This window comes from Labeo rohita, chromosome 24, assembly GCF_022985175.1.
Source record: "Labeo rohita strain BAU-BD-2019 chromosome 24, IGBB_LRoh.1.0, whole genome shotgun sequence".
NCBI classification, from domain to species: domain Eukaryota; kingdom Metazoa; phylum Chordata; class Actinopteri; order Cypriniformes; family Cyprinidae; genus Labeo; species Labeo rohita.
Window position 1 is genome coordinate 4,640,421 of NC_066892.1, and position 26,816 is coordinate 4,667,236.

The 26,816-nt window shown below is 34.5% G+C and overlaps 3 protein-coding genes across 4 annotated transcripts in view; all 3 read left to right on the forward strand.

The window, feature by feature from the left end:
• Nucleotides 1–80: 80 nt before the first annotated feature.
• Nucleotides 81–6,218, forward strand: pak1ip1 (PAK1 interacting protein 1). 2 transcript variants are annotated; one of them, XM_051098145.1, is made up of 10 exons: nt 81–637; nt 898–1,060; nt 1,160–1,280; nt 1,723–1,797; nt 1,962–2,014; nt 2,768–2,913; nt 4,861–4,958; nt 5,111–5,207; nt 5,325–5,454; nt 6,073–6,218. In XM_051098145.1, exons 1-10 carry the CDS (start codon nt 560–562, stop codon nt 6,198–6,200), a joined length of 1,089 nt encoding a protein of 362 aa, XP_050954102.1. In that variant the 5' UTR covers nt 81–559; the 3' UTR covers nt 6,201–6,218. The 2 variants fall into 2 exon arrangements, with proteins under 2 accessions (XP_050954102.1, XP_050954103.1); XM_051098146.1 differs by having other exon boundaries at nt 86–637; nt 6,076–6,218.
• A 177-nt stretch (nt 6,219–6,395) lies between these two features.
• tmem14cb (transmembrane protein 14Cb) lies at nt 6,396–7,972 on the forward strand. Its single transcript, XM_051098148.1, has 4 exons — nt 6,396–6,585; nt 6,874–6,975; nt 7,055–7,142; nt 7,689–7,972. Exons 1-4 carry the CDS (start codon nt 6,510–6,512, stop codon nt 7,750–7,752), a joined length of 330 nt encoding a protein of 109 aa, XP_050954105.1. The 5' UTR covers nt 6,396–6,509; the 3' UTR covers nt 7,753–7,972.
• Nucleotides 7,973–8,901: 929 nt separating this feature from the next.
• Nucleotides 8,902–26,816, forward strand: part of gnal2 (guanine nucleotide binding protein (G protein), alpha activating activity polypeptide, olfactory type 2) — a 29,297-nt gene continuing 11,382 nt past the window's right edge. The window contains 5 exon segments of the mRNA XM_051098142.1: nt 8,902–9,657; nt 14,065–14,137; nt 15,181–15,235; nt 15,322–15,441; nt 17,702–17,799. Of these exon segments, the coding sequence (XP_050954099.1) occupies nt 9,177–9,657; nt 14,065–14,137; nt 15,181–15,235; nt 15,322–15,441; nt 17,702–17,799 (827 nt within the window). The 5' untranslated portion in view covers nt 8,902–9,176.

Below are 26,816 nucleotides of genomic sequence, written 5' to 3' on the forward strand. Positions count from 1 at the left end.
CAGTTACTTTTTTAAATTATACTGTTTTTGCTGTACTTTAAATCAAATAAATGCAGGCTTGGTGAGCAGAAAAGACTTTTGACTGGTTGTGTACCTAATTTATAAATTTGAATTTTTTGTTTAGTTAGTTTTTTTTTTTTTTGTTAGTCATACAATTTATGTTTAACCATATGGTGGAAAACAAATGAAAAGTCAAATGCAACGAGGTCTCAACTGTGCTGAAGAATCAGGTACAAACCTTTTTCTTGTTTTTCAATTATTTATTTTTTGTATTAATTTCCCCCAACTTTTGAACAACATGCTTATTGACTTTTATTTTGATAGGCACTCTTATTATGAAGTATCGCATTTCCGGTGGGCGTTAAAGAAGTGATCACACATGTCTCCCTACACGTTGCTGTGGGCATGAAAAAAGTAGTTTACGTTTAAAAGGCTGTATTTTTTTAAATAATATATACGTATAACAGGTTTAATAACGTAATTGCATATTAATGAGGGACATTACGTCATCTGGCTCTTAAAGGCTGTGTGTAGCTGTAAGAACACGTGTTTTGTAGTCATGGGGGATCATGTTGAGTTGGTCGCTGGTTGTTATGAGCAGATAGTATTTGGATATCGAGTGTGTCCGGGTGACAAGGTAACTATCATTTTGTATAACTTTCATTATGTTAATAGATGGAATCTTCATTTGTTTTAATAGTGAGTATTAAATGTAGTTTTGTCTGTTGATTTGTTTCAGAAGGGTGTATTTGCATTATATTTTTTATATTGGTGTATATATGAACAGTCGTAAATTTACAAACAGGCCTGTTGTTGTTATAAGAACTTACTCTAATGATATTTTAGACTTTATTTAAAACATAATCTTAATTCTAAAGTTTTTCATGTCTATTTTAGGAGTGGACAGTTGAGCCCAACTTTACCCATCATGCACACACAGCATCACTGACTGCAGTTTCATCCAGTGATCAGTTCATCGCCACTGGAAGCAACGATGAAACCATTCAGCTGTATGACATGAGCAAGAAAACTGAACATGGGGCTTTGTTGCACCATGATGGTGAGGACGTTTTGCATTATTTTATATCTAATTGGACCTAAAGAGAGTCTGGCTTTAATGATTACAAGCATATCAATTATAAGCTCACCTTATCGGCAGGTACTGTCTCGTGTCTGGAGTTTTACGGCACGTCCCATTTACTCAGCGGAGGACAAGATGGGCTCATCTGTGTGTGGAGCACCCAAAAATGGGAATGTTTAAAATCCATCAAGGCTCATAAGTAAGTGCTCTGAAATATGCACAAAATACTATTGTCAAAATGCTACAATCCAAAAGGTTTTGAAAGAAATTAGTACTTTTATTTAGTAATGATGTATTAAATTGATGAAAAGTGAAAGTAAATACATTTATAGTGTTACAATTTATGTTTATACATCAAAGAATCCTTAAAAATATATTATGGGTTTCACAAAAATATGAAGTGCTTCTTGAGCAGGATATCAGAATGATTTCTGAAGGATCATTTGACACTGAAGACTGGAGTAATGATGCTAAAATTTCAGCTTTGACCACAGAAATAAATTCCATGTTAAAATATATTCAGATACAAAATGGTTGTTTTAAATTGTAATAATATTTTACAATATTACTGTATATTGGTGATAAAGACAGCCATGGTGAGACGTTTATAAAAATGATATTTGTTTTTTTTATTTGTTAAGAGGTCATGTTACTTCACTGTCCGTACATCCTTCTGGAAAACTCGCACTCTCTGTTGGAACAGACAAGACTTTGCGGCAAGTACACATATGTTTTTGTTAATATGAATATCAAAACTCCTGGTCAGATTGTTCAGCTGTTTTAATTCGCTTGTTTTAATTAGTAATAAATATCAGTGTGCTTGGCTTTGTTTGCGTTGTCTAAAACAATAGTTTGAATAACAAATTTGATCTTTTTACAGAACGTGGAATCTTATTGAAGGACGTTCAGCTTTCATCAAGAATATCAAACAGAGTAAGTGAGATTACAATACATTATACTTTTCTGTGGTTTCATTGTTTTTCCACCTTTCTAAATTATTTTTTTTTTATCCACCTCTTTCTTTAACGCTGAAGTAAGTTTATGTGTGAGACTTCTGGTTTATTATCCGTTATATGGAAGTAACGAGAAGAATAACAGCGTGTAGGAAATGGTAAAACTGTTTGCATTACAAACCAGTGTGTTTATAATTAAGATAATGCATTAAAATAATATTATAAAACACACCAATTTGCAATAACAAGCAGCAAAAACAGCAGTTTTGTACAGTTAAAAATAGCTGGACGCAGATGAGACCAGAAGCCAGCCACAACAAATTTACAAATGACAAAATTTACTATCACATTTGATCAAAGTTTACAAATTTACCCACTCTTACGTGAAGGAAAAAGGTGGATAGAATTATTATAATATATTGAGAAAGTTAAACTTCTCAGTTTAATCAAATAATAAAAAAAACATATGAAGAGTTCAGATGCAAAAGCCTCTAAATCCATCTGACGTATATAGGTTTCTATGTAAATACTGGTACTTCTGATTGGGCTGAGGCTGGAATTTAGCGAGTTTGAGGTAAAAGTATTTGATGGACGTATAATATGTGTCAGGAGCATTCACTCAGTATCATTCTCATTTTTGACCAAGATGGCTTTTAGCTGGTTTTGCATCTGAACTCTTCATATGTTTGTATGTTTGCATATAAGATGAGCAGTGTGTAATAATGTTTTGCAGATGCAGAGATCGTGTTGTGGTCACCAGATGGAGATCAGTATGCAGTGGTTGTGAATGATCAAGTGGACATTTACATTCTGCAGTCTGCCACAGTTATTGGAACCATTGCTTTCACTAAAAGGATTTCATGTGTGAAGTTTCTAAAGGTGAACAGTCTTATCAGTGTTGCAAAAGAACAGGCGATCTGACATTTATGTCTATTAAGTCAGTTCTAGCGTAGCTTGCAATTAAAGGAGACCAATTATACCTCTTTTTACAAGATGTAATATAAGTCTCAGGTGTCCCCAGAGGTTTCACCTCAAAGTACCCCACAGATCGTTAATTATATCATTTAGAAAATGCCTGTTTTAAGTAGAAGCAGAAACATGCTGTTTTTCATGCTCCCTGCCGCTTTTCCAGAATGGAGCTGTGCCTTTGCAGCTTGTACTTGAGATATGCCAACATCTGTTTGGTTTTGATTATCATAGTCTGTTGTGCTGAAATTATGCGTTTTAAACCATATTAGTTTAAACATCTGATATAATGTTTTCTGAGCGCACACATCCGAAGCACGCACACCGAAAGTGGCTGTCACATGACATGTGAATACTAAACTAAATTTCCTTTCAAGTGTTATTGCGCTTAAACTGTCAAATACACACAAGTTTGTGTTAAAAATGCAGTCAGTTACGTCTGTGAAGGTAAACAGCTGGTGAAGAAATTGCATGTTTATATTCGATCTGTGTGGCAGCAGCGTAATATATAGTAAATAAATCAATAAATTCACTGCTCTCATTTCCTCTGAGGCTGGGACTCTAAATAGTGTTCTGTGCTCAAGCCAAAGACAGAACAGTTAGCATGCTTTACTCGAACTTTCACCATGTTGTTAGAGCTGGTACAATGTTTTCACATGCAAAATCAAAATGACAGCGCTGTGGGTGGAAATGTGCAGATTAAAGGAAAAGTTCACTTCTAGAACAAAAATTTACAGATAATTTACTCACCCCCTTGCCCTCCAAGATGTTTGTGTCTTTCTTTCTTCAGTCGATAAGAAATTGTTTCTTGAGGAAGAAAAATCAGGAATTATCTCCATATAATGGACTTCAATGGTGTCCCCAAGTTGGAACTTCCAAAATGCAGTTTAAATGCAGCTTCAAATGACTATAACCAATCCCAGCCAAGGAAGAAGGGTCTTATCTAGCAAAACGATCTGTGATTTTTCTAAACAAATTGACAATATATATACTTTTTAACCTCAAATGCTCGTCTTGTGTAGGTCTGAAATGGTCTTGCATCGCTGCAAAAGTACCGACCCAGTATTTACAAAGTGAACATACAAAGACGATCAAATGCCCTTTACAAAAAAATGGTAAAACAGCGATGTAGGACATTTTTGACGTTGAAGAAGAAAATGAGACGGGAGTTTTTCGAAATACCCTAACTGTACTGACCCGGGTTACACAGACTGCGCATGCGCTTTGCAGAGACGAGACAAGGCAAGCATTTAATGTTAAAAAGTATATAAATCGTCAGTTTGTTTCAAAAATGACCAATCGTTTTGCTAGATAAGACTCTTCTTCCTTGGCTGGGTTTGATTATAGTCCTTTGAAGCTGCATTTAAACTACATTGTGGAAGTTCAAACTTCGGGGCACCATTGAAGTCCACTACATGAAGAAAATACCTGAGATGTTTTCCTCAAGAAACATACTTTCTTATTGACTGAAGAAAGAAAGATATGAACTTGGATCTTGGATGACAAGGGGGTGAGTAAATAATCTGTAAAGTTTTGTTCTGGAAGTGGACTTCTCCTTTAAAGGGGTGGTAATACTACAATAAGATCCCTTTACCACATCACCGGGAGAGCGAAATCTGACGCGCTGTACTTTTTCACATGCTTGCAGAAAAAGCGTACCCGAAAAAATTGACGGGGTTGTTCTTTTCTGGTTTGCTAGATGCGCTGGGGACCCGATTAAATCACTTAAACACAGAAAAAGACTAACTTTCATGATAGAATTTAAAATTTTGCTTCCCTGGTTTGTCAAATGTAGCATGATCAGTTGATTTTACTGCAAAAAAGTCTTATTCCAGTCTGTTTTCTCCATGTCTCTTCAAGAACACACTCCTGGCTGTGGGAGGAGACGATGAGAATGTGCGCATCTATGACGTGACCTCACAGAAGTGCGTCTGCGAATTCAAAGCACATGAGAACAGGTGTGACCGCAACTTTTTACCTTTTATTAAGGCTGCATCTTAATCCAAATGAATCTGCAGTTTCTAGGACTGTGCCTTCATCAAAATCATTCCTAGCTTTTATTTGTTATTGTTGTATTCATCTATAGTTTTTTTTTTTTTTTTCCTCCCAGAGTAAAAGCCATTGAGAGCTTCATGAAGGATGACATTTGTGTCCTTGTTACGGCATCAAACGATGGATTCATTAAGTTGTGGAAACTCAATCTTGAGGTATTGGTGTCTTCCTTGCTAGTAAATATAACAGACAAAAGTGTGTGTTTTTTTTTTTTGCTTTGAGATGGGCTTTGATTGTTCAGTATTTTATATACTCACTCTTTTCTCATACAGAACCTCAAGACTCCTTCCCTGCTTGGTCAGGTGAACACCACTGCCAGACTCACCTGTCTTTCCATTTGGAAACCTGGTCAAGTGAAAGAGACGATTACTGAACAATCTGCCCAGCCTGAAACTTCTAAAGGTGTGGTTACATTTACCAGAGTTTCAGCTAATTTTCACAGGCAAAATCCAGTTGTTTCAGTAGGAATCCATTCTAGTGGGAATTTTGATAAGATTTTGCAAAATTTGTTGGAAGCTGCTTAGTTTGAAAGTGACTTCTGTGTGATCTTTAAACAGACTATAGACCTTCGAAATATAGCCTTAAAGTGATAGTTCACCCAAAACTGAAAATGCATTGAAAAGTCATCATTTACTCACCCTCAGTTTGTTAGAAACCTATGTTTCCTTCATCCATTCAATCCAAAAGAAGATATTTTGAAGAATGCTGGTAACCAAAGAGTTGCTGGTAGCCATTGACTTCCATAGTATTTTTACCATTCTATGGAAGTCAATGGCTACCTCCAGCTATCTGGTTACCAACATTCTTCAAAACATTATCTTTTGTGTTCAACAGAGGAAAGAAACATTTACAGGTTTGGAACAATTTGAGGGTGAGTAAATAATAACTATTTTGTATTTTTGAATAGTATCAACAAAAAAAAAATTAAGAGTGCATTGTGGTTTAAATTAGAGCAGTAACCATATTTACATGTTATGACTTAAAATAGTTTATCCTATTAATATGTGTCTGTTCTTAAAGCAGCTGTTGCGGAGCCACCGAAACCAGCCAAAGGTAAAAGAGTGAGGCTACCGGGAGAAGAGGTGATTCTAGAAGAAAGCAGCTCCACCAAACAAGCAAAAAAGAAGAAAAAACAAAAAGTGCAATAAAGAATTTTATTGAAATCATTGGCGGTGTTGTTGTTATTTGCATTTCCTGTCATATTGATGTCTAAACTGGTTGTTTACCATGAGCATTCTGCCTACCAGTTATAAATGAAAGGAAAAAAAAATGCTCTTTTTGTATTTATTTGTCTATAAATCTGAAAAATACACGCATTGTCATCTGCGCATGTGCACTTTTATTTTGAAAATCGCTACTGCAGTGTTTCAGGAAGTTACAAACGTGGAAATGCTTTAGCTTTTTTTTCTAGCAATCAACACGTCTTTTTCTTTTATTTGAGAGTTGAACTTGCAGATATGGCTGTGGATTGGCTTGGTTATGGTTATGCAGCTCTAATAACGATAGGAGGGATTTTCGGTTATGTTAAAGCAGGTAAGATGCATGCAACAAACGACTGTTTAGTATTCTGGTTTAGTTTTGGAGTGGCTAGTACATGTAAAAACACGTTTTAAATATTTTAATATGCATTCAAATTATTGCTATATATAGCAGTTTTAATCCTGTAGATATAGCCGAGCGTACAACTAATTTTTTCTCTTAAACAACCGGCAGAATTAACTTTAAATAGTGCAATGCACTTTTGTAAGAGCACCTTTACCTGAACTATACCGGAACTTCCTAATATGGTCAGATGTGTCATGTTCCCGCTTCCTGCTGCAGGTAGTTTTATCTCTCTGGTTGCTGGGCTGATATTTGGTGTTGCAGCATTTGTTGGTGCTTATCAGATGTCAAAGAATGACAAAGATATCTGGGTTTCACTGGGTAAGTCACTGTTTCTGTTTAAGTTGTAATTTATGAAAATGAATAATGACATGAATGGAATTTATTTTTATATTTGTAGGCACCTCTGGATTACTAACTGCTCTAATGGGAGTGAGATTTTTGAGTTCATGGAAGATTATGCCAGCTGGACTCATGGCAGGAGCGAGGCAGGAATATTTTATTTTGGCTACTGGTCATTTATATATTATATATGAATTTATTTGCTCAAAAAGTCTTCCTAGATATCCAAAATGTTCACAAACAGACATACATATGTAACCCTGGAACACAAAACCAGTCTTAAGGGTCAATTTTTTTGAATAAGACTTATACATCATCCTGAAGGCCAAATAAATAAGTTTTCCATTGATTGTTAGGATATGACATTATTTGAGATAGAACTATTTGAAAATCTGGAATCTGAGCGTGAAAAAAATCAAAATATTGCGAAAATCGCCTTTAAAGCTGTCCAAATGAAGTTCTTAGCAATGCATATTACTAATAAAAAGTTAAGTTTTAGATATATTTACGGTAGGAAATTTACAAGATATCTTCATGGAACATGATCTTTACCTAATATCCTAATAATTTTGACCCATACAGTGTATTTTTGGCTATTGCTACAAATATACCCATGCTACTCAAAACTGGTTTTGTGGTCCAGAATGCATTGTTTTGGTAGTTTAATTATGCTTTGTTCTTTGTCTTTGCAGTTTGTTGATTTTCCTGAGGATCGGTGTGAAAGTGCTAAAAAATTCACAAAAGAAGAAAAGATGACACCGTTCACAAATTCTACTCGCAGATCACAGATATACTGACATAGTTTCATTAGACGTTTTATACGAGATGCATGAAAATGACAATAAAATTCAGTTTGGAGTCATATGGAAGTGCCTTGATGAACAAAATAAAGCAAATAAAATGTATTACCTGTATCGTGTTTCAAATATTTGTTGATGTATGTGCATTTACCCATTAAAGTTCACATTCTCCTCAATCTTGGGTTATTCGTAATTGCTCTGAAATATTAATATAATAACAGGTACAGATCTATAACTGCCTTACCTGAAAGTTTTATAACCAAACACATTATTCATACAGAAAATTGTTAGTCACAGACTGAGATGTATTTAATTTGACCTATAGAGGGCCCCAACATCTTTTAATAAAACCAGTATTTTTAGACACACAAGTGTTTTTTTTTTTTTTTTTTTTTTTTTAAAAAGCATATAAAGATGTATCATACTTTACAAGTGTTTATTAAAACACATTTTAAGTGTACAAGTGTAACTATTGTAGGTAAATCTTAATTTTTACACTGTGAAAAATATTTTTCAAAGTATTATTATTATTATTATTATTAAAGTACGTTTTACAATAAAATACTATTTTAGTCTTTTTACTTAAAAAATAATGTTTAAATGCGTTTGTTGCCTTTGTCATTATTTTTGAAATTGGCTTGCAGTTTCTGAGTGAAAATTGTTAATGCATCATTTTTTTTTCTGTGAGAATATAGAAGTTACATAGAAATACAGTGTAACATTGAATTAAACGTGAAATTTTGAAGTAGAACGACTGAGCGAGTGCTTTCTTGTAAAACGCACTTCAAAAATCATTTTTACACTAATGCGTAATGCTTTTGGTTTCATTTTTTTATTAGACAATCAAACGTATCATTTATTATAACCACATTGTAAGTGATTCACTTTTGTTGTTACGCTGTTCCGTACTCGGAATACATCAGGTGTGCTCATTAAAAGTCTAATTAGTGAGTTTGTAGGGTCTCGGGAGTATAAAGCAGTCTCCACGCTCAAATAGTCTAGACTGCGATCCATCCAGAAGCCTCAACGGGAATTTAAAAGCCCAAATCCCCCAATACGTGAGCAAAAACGCACCTAGATGACCCCATATGTGTCCACCGGTTTTGTGTGGTTGGGCTTTTGGTTTCTTTACGGTAAGGTGGACCTGCACTGTCAGCACAGGCAGATGTCAGGTGATCCACCGACTATTGCGCGTAGGTTGGACTGTAAGAAAACACAAAATGACATTTTGTAAATACAAGAGCATCATTTTGGGATTACGCGTGGCTGGAAAATGCACCGTGTGCTGTCAGCTCATGTGATGATGCGCTAAATCACTGGGAATAGAGCGTTTGTTGTGTATTTATGATCAAATATCAGCCGTGAGCGCCTGGCCACATCATGGGGCTGTGTTACAGTCTGCGTCCCCGCTTGTTTGGGGACCTCAGTGGATCCATTTCCAACGCCAACTCGGAGTCAGACCACCAGCCTCCGGATCCCGGGATGATGATGATGCCTTCGTGCGTCCGGGGCTCCAGGCAGCACGACGAGGACTCTGGGGGAAACAGCGGCAAGACATCATCCACCTCCCCTTTACGCGCCGGGGACGCCGGCAAGATCCCGGCCGGGGAGCTCCGCCGTGGCGACGCGGACAGAGCGCTCATCCAGAACGGAGGAGGAGGAGGTGGAGGTGGAGGAAAGAGGAGGCTCCAGCTGCTCCAGACTCCCAGCAGCGCCCAGAAACACAAGAACTGGGACAAACTGGTGGTGGTCGAGGAGAAGGAGGCCGAGAAGGAGGCCAAGAAAGTCAGTAAGAACATTGACAGGGCCTTGAAGGAACTCAAACGGGAATATAAACAGACTCATCGGCTGCTGCTCTTAGGTGGGTGATGCTGCCGTAACTTACTGTACGTTGGCTTTCTTCGTATTATTATTGTCCTGTTTTGAAAATGTGTCGGCATTGACGTCATACAGCCGTGCTAAAATTGTACGCTAGCATATACTTGAAAGATGAATACAAGTACATTCCCAGTACACTCATAACGCTTCATTAATAGATCAATCAGGTTATTTTTATATGCTTGTTTTATTCATGCTTCTGACACATATCGAAATAATTATTAGACTACAACAATTAAAAACGTTATGAATTATGCCAATTATGAATACGTGAGATGTTTCATAACAATGAAATTTGAGTAGAAATATTGAACGTGTAAAAATAAAAACAGTGTGCGTTATTAATAGTTTATTATTATTATTAGGAAGTGGATTTGGCATTTGCCTACAAAATATAAAGACATCATGCATTGTTATATGCATTTAAAATACTTATTTAATAATGCATCTATATGTTCAGGCTAAAAAAAGTATTTAAGCATGCATTATTTTATCTAGTTTAGTTTATGTGTTTACATGTCATACATTTACAGTCTTGTGCCCTTAAGTCTAAAATAAACTAAAAGTAATAAACATTAAAAAATATATTATCTTCTTCCCATAGACAATTAATGGATCAGGTGATGATGTAAGTAAAGATATCAGAAAATAAAACTGAGCTCATATAGTTTTTCAGCCAGGGCATGATGCTTTGATAAGATACTAAGTCATAGTAAAAGAATCTATTGCTTTGACCTCTGAGACACTGAGAACTCACGCAAATATCCTGATAGTTCGTTTAATGCTGGAAACCAGCTAGACAAGCTGCTGAACTATACACATGCATGTTTGATTTTAAACAACACACTAAACATACAGAATAGTGTCTGACTCTACACAGTTGTTTTAAATGGTTTAAAAACATTTTCTTTTATCTAAAGATTAGCTTTCCAGATACATCTTTAGTACTGGACTGTAAAGTTTGGTATGTTGCTAAGTGATGTCTGGGCTGATTATATACTGAAACCATTTGTCCGGTAACATGTTTCCAAAGACATGAGTCATTAAGACTAAAGGTATTAGACTTAATGGCAATTGATTTCATTCATTTATTGCTACTGATAACACGATGAACTGGCTGACTTTGTAATCCACACTGGAGCTTTACGGTTATATGGTCCTATATCAAAAGGCACTTGATATAAAGGACGTAGGCCTTGTTAAAAGAATGGTTTACACAAATTCAGCTTTGAATTTGCTGAAAAATGACTCTTAGGCCATTCATCAGAACAGATTCTGAGAAATTTAGCATTACAAACTTGCTCAGCAACGTGAATGGGTGCCGTCAGAATGAGAGTCCAAAAAGCATCACAATACCAAACACCAAAATGGATTTTTTGCTTACAAACATGCTGCTTTTCACAAGATGTTAATTAATGGACTTGTAATGTTTTCATCAGCTGTTTGGACTCTCATTCTGACAGCACCCATTCACTGCAGAGGATCCATAGGTACATTTTTGGGTGAACTGTTCTTTAAATCTGGCCTACCAAAATTAGAGTCCAGCAATGGAGCTATTTATAAAGAGAGAAAGCACATTTGCATGGTTTACTGGCACATGGCTCAGATGAACTCTGGCATAGTTGGCCAAAAACGACATCTCAGAACTTTACACTTTCGTATCTTTCTATAACAGCGCTGTAGCTGTATTAATCTAAGAAAGTCTGGTTTTACATCAGCGTTGTGAAATTGAAATTACATAAAGGCCAATTAAACAACCTTGGCTGCAGATGTTGTCAGTTTTAAGAAATTGATAATAGAATTATAAAGAGAGAGAAGTCATCCAAGATGTGGCTTATAAATTAACTTTAATGGAGGATCTTGCTGAGTTATCTTGAAGCTTTATGGTACAGTTATTTTTAGGTCCCAAGAATGACACATCCTTGGGAATGTCTTTGTACAAGTTGTACTGTAAGTACTTAAATATGTGGCATATCAAGTGGTAGATAACACAGTGTTAAAGTGAATATCATTTCCTTTAAATAGAGCTAACAGGTATTTTTGCCCACGGGCTATTATTAAATAACATGACTAGTAGCTTATATTTACTGAAAGCACAAAAATAGCCTATTTTAGATGACCTATATTAAAATACAGCATTAAAATGTTTCGTCTGTTGCAATGGATGCCTCAACCGTAAATAGCCAAAAGGGGTGTTTAGCTCCTTGTATAAGTGTTGAATAGTTTATGCTTGTACCATATGGGAAAGAGCTTGTCATGCTTCCACACAAGTTGGTATTGTTCATTTCTGTAGCATTGCAATGTGAAGTGTGTGTGGTCTGTAAACTGAACTTTGTCACCCTGTAAATAGGTTTTATCATTTACTGAACGTGTACTTTGGCTCTAGCGTGGCCCTAACTGCATATGGCTAGCTAATTGTAATGATAGCATTATGCAATATCCTCTGTTGTTTTGAAAGATTTCAGCTTTTGGCCAGAAACATACATGTGGGTTTTTAACAAAAACTTGAATTTGTAGATATCTTCAACATTGATATGTTGTATTAATTGCAGCAGTTTAACATATATCCATATAACCTTTTTTAAATGCTAAGGTAGGGCTTAGATAAGTAATAATGCTGTCTGGTATAAATCGTTTTGCTTTATTGTTTGAAAAATATAATTCAGATACTAATTCAGATTTTCAAAGCTGAGCACAACTTAAATTTTGAGAGATGTTAAGTGTTTTTGCATACATTTTTTATATTATGCATGTATGTAACATTACATTTCTAAATCTTAAAGTCATTTGAAATCCTTAAACTACTAATATTTCTGTTTTTCATATTGTTATACTCAGTTGAGCCACTAGGAGACATTTTCTTATATATTTTGACCTTGCATAACTTCGTGCAGGAGTTGATGTGCTTGGAAAGATGCTTCTGTATTTTTCTTCAGAATTTTAATCCATGTTTAAATGTATTTGCAATATTCCCACAGTTGCTTAACAGTTTAAAGAAACATCCGTCAGTTCACATGAATTTAAAAGCTTTTTATAGACGTTTTATGAGAAGTGAAAGTCATATGTGTTCTTAAGTATAAAATAACAGAACTACAATTTTTAAAGAAGTCACAAGCAGTGTGTTATAGATATATGAGGACTTGATGAAATACTTCATTTTTGTACGAGCAGGGAAAATAATCAACCAGGTTTTAAATAATGACTATTGTTTTTATGTAGTAAAACTACATAACAACAAAAAAGCACTCCTTTTCAGGTCTGCCACTGGATTAAAAGGAGTTGTATAATAACTCAAAAATAATATTTAAGGATGTATTTGTGGTTAGTGCAAGTGAGAAAGTTGTGGTTGTAGCCAGACATCATAATTGCATTTCCCGTGTGCTAAAATAGTCTGAAACATAACAGAAAGCAGCTCCCAGTCAGGTTGGCCTGTCAGGCTGAGAGACCCTAAACCATTTGAGACCTGCAAAACCAGCTTAGACCGGTTTAAGATGTTTTTGTTGCGCTCTAAAACCTGACAGACTCTGAGACCCAGCCGTTCGGCTGCTACAGTGTCACAGTCGCTACATTGTATCATTCTTTACTCACGCTGTTACGTTGAAACGTTCGATTTACGATCTCGTTCGTTACAGTTTCACCAGTCAGCGATACTTTGTAACAGTTTTCCTGGTTCTTAGCGGCCATTACCAGGTGTGACAGACAGAGGCAGTGCTGAGTTACAGACTACAGCAGAGATACAGGCAGAGAATATCACATAGAAAAATACAGAGAGGGCGAGAGAACAGAAGAGAAGGGAAGAGCGCCTGGCAGGGGCTCACAGAGACCCCCGGATCCAGATGCAAGTTCATATCCCACCTTACCGATCGATATGTGATCAATTTCATCAATCCCGTCGCCTGAATGACGCCCGGGCTGCTTGAGACGTTGTAGCAGGGAGGAGAAACAAAACCCTTCCCGGCGACCTTTTTTTTCTTTCTGGCTATTGTGGATCATTTTCTCTCTTTGGAATCGGAATTGGATTGATCATTTATAAGGGCAGCGCGCAGATTGGCTTCGAGGGAGTAAGATGGGGTGTTTGGGGAGCAGTAAAACCGAAGACCAGCGCATCGACGAGAAAGCACAGCGAGAGGCCAACAAGAAAATAGAGAAACAGTTGCAAAAAGAGAGACAGGCTTATAAAGCGACACATCGACTGTTGTTGTTGGGTAAGACGAGACTTGAGGCGTTCTATCCGACATACGAGAGCCGTACGAGGCTGTGTTTTCAAACGCACCGTGTTTGACAGCTCAATCTGGCATGTCGGATTGTACATATGAAGCACACACACCGTGATATCTGAAGTGTCTCAGAGACTTTGCGTGTATTCACACGGCTCTCTTTGCTTTCCTAGGTGCTGGGGAGTCGGGGAAAAGCACTATCGTGAAGCAGATGAGAATTCTTCACGTCAACGGGTTTAATGCGGAGTGAGTACCTGTTTACTGTACTGATGTCATGTATGTGCATGGAAGGGCGTTATGTGAGTGCTGGGCCTCGGCATGGCGAAGGAAACCCTCATACATGCTGAAGCAGATACTGATGTAGCACTACATGCTATCAGCTAGTGCCTCACTGCAACATCACTGTTATATGCTCTAAAGCAAGAATGAAAAGTGACTAAAATCACAGGATCATACAGCAAATGTTCCTCAGGCCTCTGTGCGTTGAACTTTAACGTTTTGCATCCTAATAATAATCACAACAGCATATCATAATTAGAAATTGTGTGCAACTGTGTGGCCAGCTCTAAACTACTTTCATAAAAGTTGACTTGTGCCTTATATTTTTCAAGCCTTCTCAAGTCATATGATAGCTTTGTGCCAGGAAGAGGCTGAAATTCAAATCGTTAGTTACTTAAAGCCTTTCCGTTCTCAAATTTCATTCTCAATGTCAAGTTTGGTTACGATACAGTAGAAACAAAGGCCTTTGGCTTTGGTGAGGCTTCGAATATATAGATTATATGTGAGCCTGGACCACAAAACCAGTCATAAGGGGCAATTTATACATCATCTAATTCCATTGATGTATGGTTTGTTAGGATAGGACAGTATTTGATGCCAAAAAATCGAAATGTTGAGAAATTCGACTTTAAAGTTGTCCAGCATTTGACTGTTAAAAAATTACGTTTTGGTACATTTATTTTAATCGTTATCCGAATGATTTTTGTCATAAAAGATAAAAACATTTATATTTGGACCCATGCAATGTATTGTTGGCTGTTTCTGCAAACGGGTCACATATAAAATATATATACATTTATAGTGTTTTTGTCATTTTAAAAGCTCACTTTGAGATTTCACTGTATGGAAAAGAGCTGAATGAAGATTCTCTGAAATGTCTCATTTTGTGTTGCACAGAGGGGGAAAAAATAACTTAATGATAATTTTATTTATCTTCAAGAACTGTTCTTAGAAACAGTAGTTGGAGATGTGAAATTCAGTCAAATTGACCAAATTTACATATTTTACAGGGAGAAGAAACAGAAAATCCAAGACATTCGCAAAAATGTGAAGGATGCCATCGTGGTACGTTTCAGGTTTAGTTTCTAAAACTTGTTTTCTACATCTAATCTCAGTCTTGCATCTCATAACTCTTTGGTTTTTCTTTCCAGACCATAGTGTCTGCAATGAGCACTTTAATACCACCCGTCCCACTCGCTAATCCGGAGGACCAGTTTAGGATCGACTATATCAAAAGCATAGCGCCGCTCTCTGACTTTGATTATACACAGGTAAGCGGCCTTATTTTCATAATTTACCCAGGATGCTTTAAATGACATTTGAATGTTCGGAGGTTTCTGAACCGTTTGTCGAGAGGTTTTGTTATGGTTCTTTTGATTTATGAAAATACAATTGTTCACGTCTTTTTTTAAATCACATACTTGAGGTTGAAGTTCCTGTTACGAGCTGAAAGTTTGAATATGTTACTGAGGAAAGTTACTTTGTGGGAAGGCAGACGCTGATTGATTTGTTGTGTAATAAATATTCTAATTTATTATAAAAATAAAAACAAGGCCTTAATTTTGTCATCACTGTGGGATAAAGCTCTCAAAATTATAGATTTGTACATTTTTGTCAGTAGTTGAAATATAATTATATTAAATAGTAGTAAAATATTGTATTTTTGTCTTGAAAGTATGCACATTGTAATATGGCTAGCATGTTGCTATCATGGCTTATGGTCCGTTTGTACTTTGTCATGCATTGTTGTCACATCTGTGGTTTGCTCGCACAATAGGTTATGTTAAATTACAGGTTTGTGAGGGATATTTTGGGTTCATGTGTAGAATTTAATTTCCAGATTGACTAATCCAGAAGACCTTGACTAATCCACGGGACAGAGGAGGTTTTCACATTAAATGCATTTGCATCAATTACTTTAGTTGTCAGTTGACTGAGTGCAATTCAGGACAGACATACAAATATAGCCTTTTGTCAGTGAGTGAAGTGTTTTTGTGATTTTATGTTCCTTAAAGTAGCTGTGCTTTAGCCACAGGTTGGCCTAGCTTTACTGAACCTGATATTTGTGCCAGTCATTAGAAGACACCGAAGTCATGGAAAAATGGTCGATGTTGTTTTTTCAGCATTGGTTGTTTCAAGGTATCAAACTTTGGAATTGGGTTCTTCTGGGGAATTTTCAGCAAACTATGTAGAATTTCGTCTAATCTGGCTGATTCAAAGTGAAACTGACACTGATTATAAACTGTAGAAGTTCTCTCTGTTAGCTTAGCTTATGTTTCGTCGTGCTTGAGTTTTGGGGTCAGTGCTTCTGTGTTATTATTATTTTGTTGTGGTATTCTAGCACATTTGACGCCTTTTCAGAAAAGCTGGATGGTGATATGGCAGATGTCTTGACTTGGTTGCACAAACGTTGGCTCGGTGTTTTCAGACCGTCGTTATTCAGACAATGTGGTTTCCACTGAAATGGAGATCTGTAATTAGACAGTTTTAGACCACAGATCTCTTCTCTTTAATTAATTAATGGCAGATCTTTTCTCACTCATGAATGCATCAATTTCAGAATGTTTGCACGGTTGGATTATAAATACTGGAAAGTCCGGAAAGTTCAGTTCTTGTTTAGAGATTAATTTGCTCCAGGGTTCAACAGGTGATAGATGCAATATTGACTTCTAACATGTTTTATTGGTTTGTCTTAAAATAAATTTCATTTGCTGGAAATTTGCTGTATTCACCCTCAGGCCATCCAAGATGTTTTACATTGCTCACTTGCTCACCAATAGATCCTCTGCAGTGAATGGGTGCCGTCAGAATGAGAGTCCAAATGTTTTATGTTTTACAAACGTGCAACTTTTCGTTTTAAGACATTAATTTATGGTCTGAAGTCGTGTGGATTGCTTGTGGATTATTGTGATGTTTTTATCAGCTGTTTGGACTCTCATTCTGACGGCACCCATTCACTCACTGCAGTGGATCCGTTGGTTAACAAGTGATGTAATGCTAAATTTCTCCACATTTGTTCTCTAGGTTCATCCACGTCTTGGATATTTAGGATTTAGTGGTAAACAAGGTACCAAGATGTACCTTTTAGCGCTTGTACCACCAGAGACAGTTTTGTACCGTATTTCTAAAACTGTTATTTTCTAAAATATATATATGTTTGTTCTAATAGCATGTGTTCATAAATTCTGAAAAGTACATGCCTGTAACAGCTAATAAAGCTAGAACAATTCATATTTCAGTACATTATGTAAAGTTGCGAACAAGTAGGAAAAGAAACTAGCATTTGAATGCTTGCATGATGAGATGTGCTCGGAGCAGCGGCGGGCCGGTGTGATCAGTCAGTCTATTTCCAGAACAGCCAAAAGGCTTTTAACCAAAACACATTTTATGAATGTAGCTGCAAGTATGTAGTGGTATCAGTTCAAGAAATACATTTTAGTTCTAAAAATGATTGCTGACGCTATTGAAATTCAATAATATTGGCATGCAGATGTTCTGCATTTGTGAAAAATTGTTTTGTTTTCTCCACAGGAGTTTTTCGATCATGCGAAGAAGCTCTGGGATGATGAAGGCGTAAAGGCGTGTTACGAACGCTCCAACGAATATCAGCTAATCGACTGTGCGCATTAGTAAGTATGAGTTTAATCGTACGATTAACTTTACCTGGTGTCTATATTATGGTGGCGACTTTTGTATCAGGTTTTGTAAAAGTTGCAACTACCGCAAAATGTCTTTTAGTCAAGATTTAGACAAATAATGTTATGACGATGTGGTTCTGTTTATTTGTATGGTGGTAGTCATTTTAATTAGTTTTATGATGTTTTGAACAGTCTAGCGGTGCGGTGGTAATAGTGTGAATCTAAAAGGAATATGTTCAGGAAACATAGCTGACCTGCATGGGCCTGTAAATATTCTCTTACGCTTATCAAGGCTGCATTTATTTGATTAAAAATACAGTAAAATCAGTAATATTGTGAAATATTATTACAATTCAAAATAGCTGGTTTCTATTTTGATATATTTTAAGATGTTATTTATTCTTTTCTTGCAAAGCTGAATTTTTAGCATCATTACTCCAGTCTTCAATGTCACATGATCATTCTGATATGCTGATTTGCTGCTCCAGAAACATTTATTATGTTAAAAACAGTTGTGCTGCTTAATATTTTTGTGGAAACTGTGATACATTATTTCTTTCGGAATTTTCAGAAGCATTTATTTAAAATAGAAATTGTTTAACATTATAAAAGACTTCCGGTGCATTTAATGCATTCTAAAAAAAAGTACTGACCTCAAACACTGTTTTTAAACAACAGACTAGTTGATTAATAGGTTAGACCAGTTTGTTTGAAGTCACTGTGCATTGGATGTCTGATGGCGTGCACTGTAAAACCTTCTCAGAAAAGTTGCGTCTGTAAATCGGGGTCAGGTAAACCTGAAACCAGTTCAGGCGACCGAGCAACTAGTCTGTTTTGAAAATATGTCGTTTTGCACATCCCTCGAAGGAACATGCCTCATCAGGCTCGGATGAACCCGAAACCAACCTGTTTATTCAGGACTTCCTTACAACATTTAGGCAACCCACTAAAAACATGACATGTATATGTGACGCTGGACCACAAAACCAGTCATAAGGGTCAGTTGTTTTCAAACTGAGATGTATACATAATCTAAAAGCTGAATAAATAAGCGTTCCGTTGATGCGTGTTTTTTTGGGACAATATTTGGCAGAGATAGAAAAAAATCTGGAATCTGAGGGTGCAAAAAAATCTAAATATTGAGCAAATCGCCTTTAAAGTCCAAATAAAGTTCTTAGCTATGCATATTACTAATCAAAAATGAAGTTTAACATATATTTACAGTTGGACATTTACAATCTTTTCATGGAACATGATCATAGGGCTGAGCGATAAATTTACGCGGCAAAGGCGGAACTAAAGAGCGCTAGTCAAAGCGCGCCACTCAGACCGTTAATCCGTTCGGACCAAAGTTCAAACGGTGGCAAGGCTTGTGTCAGAAATGTGGGTGTATTTGTGTCAAATTTTATTATATTATAAACATGTATTAAATGTATTGAAGAAGGAGTAGTGGGATATAATTACAGTATTTTTTGTGATTAAGCTATAGCGTTTATGTATTTATACTAAGTGTATTTAGGCTACTGTTTTTCATACAGATACCTAGGAACCATATTACATTTTTACCATGGTATTAAGGTGCTATATTTGTGGTTTTACCTGTTTTTAACATGATCTATGGCTGAAACTATGGAAGAGCAATTGTTAATAAAAAAACCCTATAAAAATAAGGGTTTCTGCAATTTTACAGGTATTACTGATTTTGATAATAAACATAAATCTACATCTGCATCCTAACTCAAGCTACTATCAAATGTGTATTTCTAAGAGACAAAAATGTTTTATTATTATTAATATTATCAGGTAACACAAACCGGTTTCCTGATTTGAAACAATATAACTCATTAAGACAAGCAAAACTAAGAAATTATAAGAATTATTTATTTTATTTAAGGAAAAATGACTGGAAAAGTGTGAAGATTTCAAAAAACAAAGACCTTAAAGAATATTTTAAAGCCATATTTAACCATCTGGTTTTTACAACTTTTACATTGTAGCAAAAATCTGCCTTTAAACATAAAAGGAATAAAAATTTGACATTTATCATGATGATTATCGTTATCGAGTGATATGAAAAAAAAAAACATTGTGATCTTTTTTTTTTTTTTGCCCATATCGCATAGCCCTATCTGATCATTACTTAATACCCTTAGGATTTTTGGCATAAAAAAAAGAAAATACAGTGTATTTTTGGCTGTCGCTACAAATATAGCCATGCTACTTAAGTTTTGTGGTCAGGGTCACATATATATGTATATAGCTGTTTCTTTGCATCTGGAGGTGGTAGATGCACAAAAAAAAATTTTATGTCCACTGGTGGCATTTTTAGGCCGGCGCTGGCGTTTCTCCTGTATAACAGTGGCCGTGTGTCAGGTATGAAAGCGTGAGGAGGGTGGTCAGGTCATGGGAGTTGGTCAGCCGCTTTGTAGGACACAGATAGCATCACCAGCTAGTGCAGTGCCTGACACATAATGGCGACTGTTGTCTCTCAGTCAGAAAAGGCCCGGAGATACTCCGAGGATCATACAGACACCCAGCTGCTCTCAATACAGGCTTGTTCTTTGACTTTTACAATACTGAGAATTCCTCCGTTATACAACTTCAAATCAGCGTCTGCTCAGATGTGTTCGCTGTGATCCAGGTCGATCCTGGCGTGGACGGTCTTTAAGTTTTCAGATAAATCTAATTGCATCCAATTGGTGGTTGTTTGTTTTGAAAATTATAGTTTTGAAAGTAAATGTTGAAGTGGTGTTTGAACTTGCGCTCTAGGGCAGGGCTGCACAGTTAACAGAAATAAAACCGAAATTGCGATATGGCTTAGAAGGGTTAAAGGTTATGATTTACTTGTGGGAAATACTGCTCCACACGAACTGTCAGTGCATCTGTTCTGAGTTTGAGTCGGTTTAATGTGTTTTTGGGGAAGTAACATGCACTAACTCTCTTCCTATACTACTAATGATAAATGTTAAATTATCATTTATAATAATGATAATGAGAAATTAAACACAACATTTTGGCCAAATTGTTCAGTCCTACAAACAAGCACAGCGAACTTTAAATATTTTTAAATTTGCTTTTAAATTACATTTTTTCCCTCTAAATTGTGGTTGCACAGTTAATGTGTTTTGAGTAGTTTATAGTGTTGCTATGCGGTTGCTACCTGCTTGACTGTTCAGATTGGTTGCTTGCTGACCTGCATTGAAACTAGCCACCCTCAAGTTTATGATTTCTAGGTATTTCTGGTGTCTGCCCTTCATTGTAAGTTTATAAGATTTCTGTGTCTGTTTGTTGTCTGCCCAGGTGTTAATTAAATTGCCTGGAGAAGTAATAGCACACCTCTCCTAAACAAACCACGTAATTGGTGGTGTCATTCATACAGCACAAATGTTGCAGGACGAGTTATGGACTAAAGTTTAATACTTGGGGTTAAAGGTGTGCTCAAAGCACTAACCCTAAGCATTAGCAATAATAATAGATATGCTGGCTTTAGCAAACACCAGTAATCCGGTAATGATATCTCAGTATTATTTAGACTTTTGACAGTGCTATACATATTTATTATTTATTATATGTGACCCTGGACCACAAAACCACGGGTATATTTGTAGCAATAGGCAAAAATGCATTGTATGGGTCAAAATGATCGATTATTTTAAATTATTATAAATTATAAATTATTTTCTTTTATACTTAAAATCATTAGGATATTAAGTAAAGATCATGTTCCATGAAGATATTTTCTACTAAATTTCCTACAGTAAATGTATTAAAACGTAACTTAAACTAGTAATGCATTACTAAGAACTTAATTTGGACAACTTTAAGGGCAATTTTCTCAATATTTATATTTTATTATTTATTTATTTTGCACCCTCAGATTCCAGATTTTTAAATAGTTGTATCTTGGCCAAATATGGTCATATCCTAACAAACCATACATCGATGGAAAGCTTATTTATTCAGCAGCTTTCAGTTATTCAGCTTTTTTGAAAAAAAAAAGACCCTTATGAATGGTTTTGTGGTCAAGGGACACATCTGTATATTTGTATTTCCTCTAAAATTACCTAAAGGGTGATTTTAATATATTTTTTAACCAAATAGCCATAGAACAAAACAGTGAAATTTATTTAAAAAATAATAAAGGCATGATTTCCACACTATTTCACTAAGTGAACTGAATGATTATATTTAATAATGTTTATTTATATAGTAATAATAATATTTATAAAAGTAATATTTTTACAACACATTTTTAAAACTTAAACACTAAAGCTGTACAAATTTTTCAATTTCTTTTCTTTTTTTAACAAAAAAGCAATGTTATATCTAAATATGTGAGTATTTGTTACTGTGACAGTTATGAATTCCTAAGCATGCTTTTGCTTTAAAACAGTGAAAATTATTAATTACTGATTTGTTTATAATTTTTAAAACTTAAGTTAGTAGTAAAACTAAAGGTTGAGTCAATGTTGCAGTAAGTCTAATTGCATACAGTTGCATTCTTAAATAATATTTAATATTTATGAATTTTATATTTAAAATATATTATACATTATTTTGTTACATTATGTTATTATATTTGAAATTAATTTAGATTTTTTTTACTTTTTCATCTGGTTTCACTGATATTAAGTGATGATTTATTTTAGCAAAATTGTTTCATTTGAAAAAAAAAAAAACACATTTAGCAACATTTTTATTTTTTAAACATGTTTATTTATTTATACTTTTTATTTTTGCAATATTTTAATGTTTAATAACATTTTGTTATTTTTGCAACATTCTTATTTTGTAACTGTTATTATTATTTTATTATAATTGTTATTATTATTATTTTTAACTTTTACTATCTGGTTTCACTGTTATTAAGATTTATTTTAGCAGCATTTTCATTTTTATCTTTTTACCGTCTGGACTCACTGATATGAGGATTATTTTTCAACATTTTTATTTTGTAACATTGATTTATTTATTCTCTTTTTATATTATATTTATATTATATTTGAAATTTATTTAGATTTATTTTAATTAATATTTATATTTATTTATTTATGCATTTAAGATTTGCATTTTTTTCTTAAATTAATTATTTTTTAAATTAATTAATTTATTTTTATTTTGTTGTTTGTTATATATAGTTTAATATAACTATTTTTTTGAACAAAGGATTTTGTTGTTTGTAAAATAAATTTTGTAACTCAACAAAACTTTATTGTAGTTTTTTGCACACTACTACAATACTTCTATGCATTGTTATTTTAAGGATCGAGCTGTTTTATCTCAATGCATCTTGTCTGCACTTTGACCTGTGAGATCATTACCCGATCGCGTGATTTTTGTGACATCTCTCTGTGTTGGTTTTTGTTCTATTGCGTGTCTATTTTAAGCCTCAAAGAAAACAGATTACACGTCAATGTCACGTAAAAACGCGTTCGCACAGAAGTGGGTCGGTAAGACCGGGGCCGTGCTGTTGTGATAGAGGACGCTTGTACAGAAACGGTGAAAGCAGCAGTCCGAGAGCGAGCGAGAGAGATCCCAGTTGTGTGTGGCGTTCTGCAGGCCCGGCTGCATGGAGATTGTGGTTGGGCTGTCTGTCCCCCTCCTCCCTCCGCCAGCGCTTATGTAAAGGAACAGCGCAGCCGGGGCAAGCAGGAGCTATTTATAGCGCAGCACTGCAGAGCACTCACTGGTGGAGGGCGTCACGTGTGTGTGCGCGCCGCCGAATCAAAGGGAGTATCCCGGCAATGCGCGTAAACAAAGGAAGGTCAGAAAGAGAAGGTGAGGCGCAGAAAGGGCCCGTGTGTGTGTGTGCTTATACAGTACATATCAGACCCTCATAAGTGCTTAAAGGGAATAAACATTCACTGATGTACAGCAGAGCTCTCTCGCTCTCGCTCTCTCTCTTCCTCTCGCCCTTCTTTTTTCTGCCTTTTCTTACATAGATACACAAACAAACACGCACACGTGCGGATGATAAAAATAGCAACAGATTATGAATTCCATTTTTAGCATTTCGGGTTTCTGTTTGGAGATTTTGCCAGCGTTTCGCTAAAAATAGAACGGCACAACCGCTCAAAGCTATGAAAACCAGAAATGATTATTAAACCGTCATGCCGTTATATTAAATATAGCTTTTTAATATGATTTACGACAGGCGGATATCCTGTGGTATATGTTACCTCAATGTATGTATACTGTAACAATGATTTTTAAAGATTGTTGAAGTATGCTTTACAGGAAAATACTATTTTAAGGAAATATCTTTCTACTTAAAGTTGTAACATTTTAGTTCAGCCTTGCTTGTTTGTATTTATGATTGAAAAGGATTTCTACACCTGGTTTTGGTAACACTTTACAATAAGATGTCATTTGTTAACATTAGTTAATGTATTAACTAACAGGAAGGAACAATGAACAATACATTTATTACAGTATTTATTCATCTTTGTTAATGTTAGCTCATAAAAATTCAGTTGTTCATTGTTAGTTCATGTTAGTTAACATTGCTAATGTTAACAAACACTTGTGATTTTTAATAATGCATTAGTAAATGTTACAATTAATATTACGATTAATAAATGCTGTAGAAGTATTGATCATTCTTGTTAATGTTAAAGTTAACTAATGTTAAATAATGATGAACCTTATTAAAGTGTTACTGTTTTTTTTCTATAGCTGTTTTTTCCTTTTTATTTTGAACAATTGTTAGTGTTGTTGTTGTTATAAATTTATGTTTATTTTATTTTTTTTTTCGTCTGGTTTCACTGATGCATTAAGATTTATTTTAGCATTTTATTTACACTACCGTTCAAAAGTTTGAGGTCAGTAAGACTTGTAATAGTCTTTAAAGAAGTCTCTTATGCTCATCAAGGCTGCATTTATTTGATTAAAAATATAGAAAAAAACAGTAATATTGCAAAATGTTTTTACAATATAAAATAATGTTTTTTATTTTAACATACTTTAAAATAGAATTTATTCCTGTGATGAAAAGCTGAATTTTTATCAGCTGTTACTCCAGTCTTAAGTGTCACATGATCCTTCAGAAATCATTCTAATATGCGGATTTATTATTAGAATGATCAATGTTGGATAATATCAACAGTTGTGCTGCCAAATATTTTTTGGAACCTGTGATTTTTTTTTTTTCAGGATTCTTTCATGAATAACAAGTTTAAAAAGTACAGTGTTTATTCAAAATATAAATATTTTATAACAATGTAAATTATTTATTATTAACTTTTAATAAACTTTTAATTATTAACTTAATACATCCTTGGTGAATAAAAGTATTAATTTCTTAAAAAATAAAAATAAAAATAAAAAAGAAACAATAAAAATGTACTGACCCCAAACTTTTGAACGGTAGTGTATTTATTTATTTACTTACTGACTTTTCTTCCCTCTGGTCTTAATGATATGAGATTATTTATTAATTAATTAATTAATTAATTAATTAAGTTATTTATACTTTTTTACATTTTTCGTCTGGTTTCACTGAGGATTATTTTTGCAACATTTTTATTTTGTAACAACTTTTATTATTGTTGTTATAATTATAATAATTATTATTAATTTATTTATTAATTTCTTTACTTTTTTGTCTGGTTTCACTGATTTTAAGATTTATTTCTGGAACATTTTAATTTTGTAACAATTGTTATTTATTTATTTATTTACTTGTTTATACTTTTTTCCCCGCCCGGTTTCACTGAAGCTATTATTATTTACTTGCTTATTTATTTATTTATTTATTTAACTTTTTCTCCCCTCTGGTCTCACTGATAACAGAATTATTCTAGCAACATTTTAATTTTGTAAAAGTTTATTTTAAACAATTCTTAAACAGTTTTGCTGGAAAACAATGTAATGATGTGACTCATTGCCGATTTATTTACAAATCTCAATCAGTTCAAACTGAAGTTATCATTTTTATATTAAATTATAATTTAACGATATTTAAAAGTATTACTTTTTTTTTCTATAGCTGTTTTTTCCCTCTAGTCCTACAAATTTAAGAATTATTTTAGCAACATATTTTTATATTTGCATTTTTTAATAATAATAATAATAAAAATTGCATATATATATATATATGTGTGTGTAATTTTTATTATATATATAATAAAAAATATATATAATTTTATTTATATATATATATATGTGTGTGTGTGTGTGTGTGTGTGTGTGTACTTGTTTTTGCTACATTGTGGGGACCAAGGATAGTAAAACGTGAAATTTTTGACATTGCGGGGACCCACAATGTAAAAAAAATGATTCAAAATAGTAAATAATGTTTATCTGAAAGTGTAACGATGCAAACATGTTTTCTGTGAGGGGTAGGTTTAGGGTTAGGGGATAGACAATATCATTTAGTCAGTATAAAAACTATAGAGGTATATGGAAAGTCCCCACAATTCACAAAAACAAACGTGTGTGTGTGTGTACTTGTTTTTGCTACATTGTGGGGACCAAACGTCCCCACAAGGATAGTAAAACCTGAAATTTTTGACAATGTTAAAAAATGATTAAAAACAGTAAATGATGTTTATCTGAAAGTGTAACGATGCAAACATGTTTTCTGTGAGGGGTAGGTTTAGGGTTAGGGGATAGACAATATCATTTAGTCAGTATAAAAACTATAGAGGTATATGGAAAGTCCCCACAATTCACAAAAACAAATGTGTGTGTGTGTACTTGTTTTTGCTACATTGTGGGGACCAAATGTCCCCACAAGGATAGTAAAACCTGAAATTTTTGACAATGTTAAAAAATGATTAAAAACAGTAAATGATGTTTATCTGAAAGTGTAACGATGCAAACATGTTTTCTGTGAGGGGTAGGTTTAGGGTTAGGGTTGGGTTAGGGGATAGACAATATCGTTTTGTCAGTATAAAAACTATAGAGGTCTATGGAAAGTCCCCACAATTCACAAAAACAAACGTGTGTGTGTATGTATATATATATGTGTGTGTGTGTAAATATATATATATATATATAAAGAATAT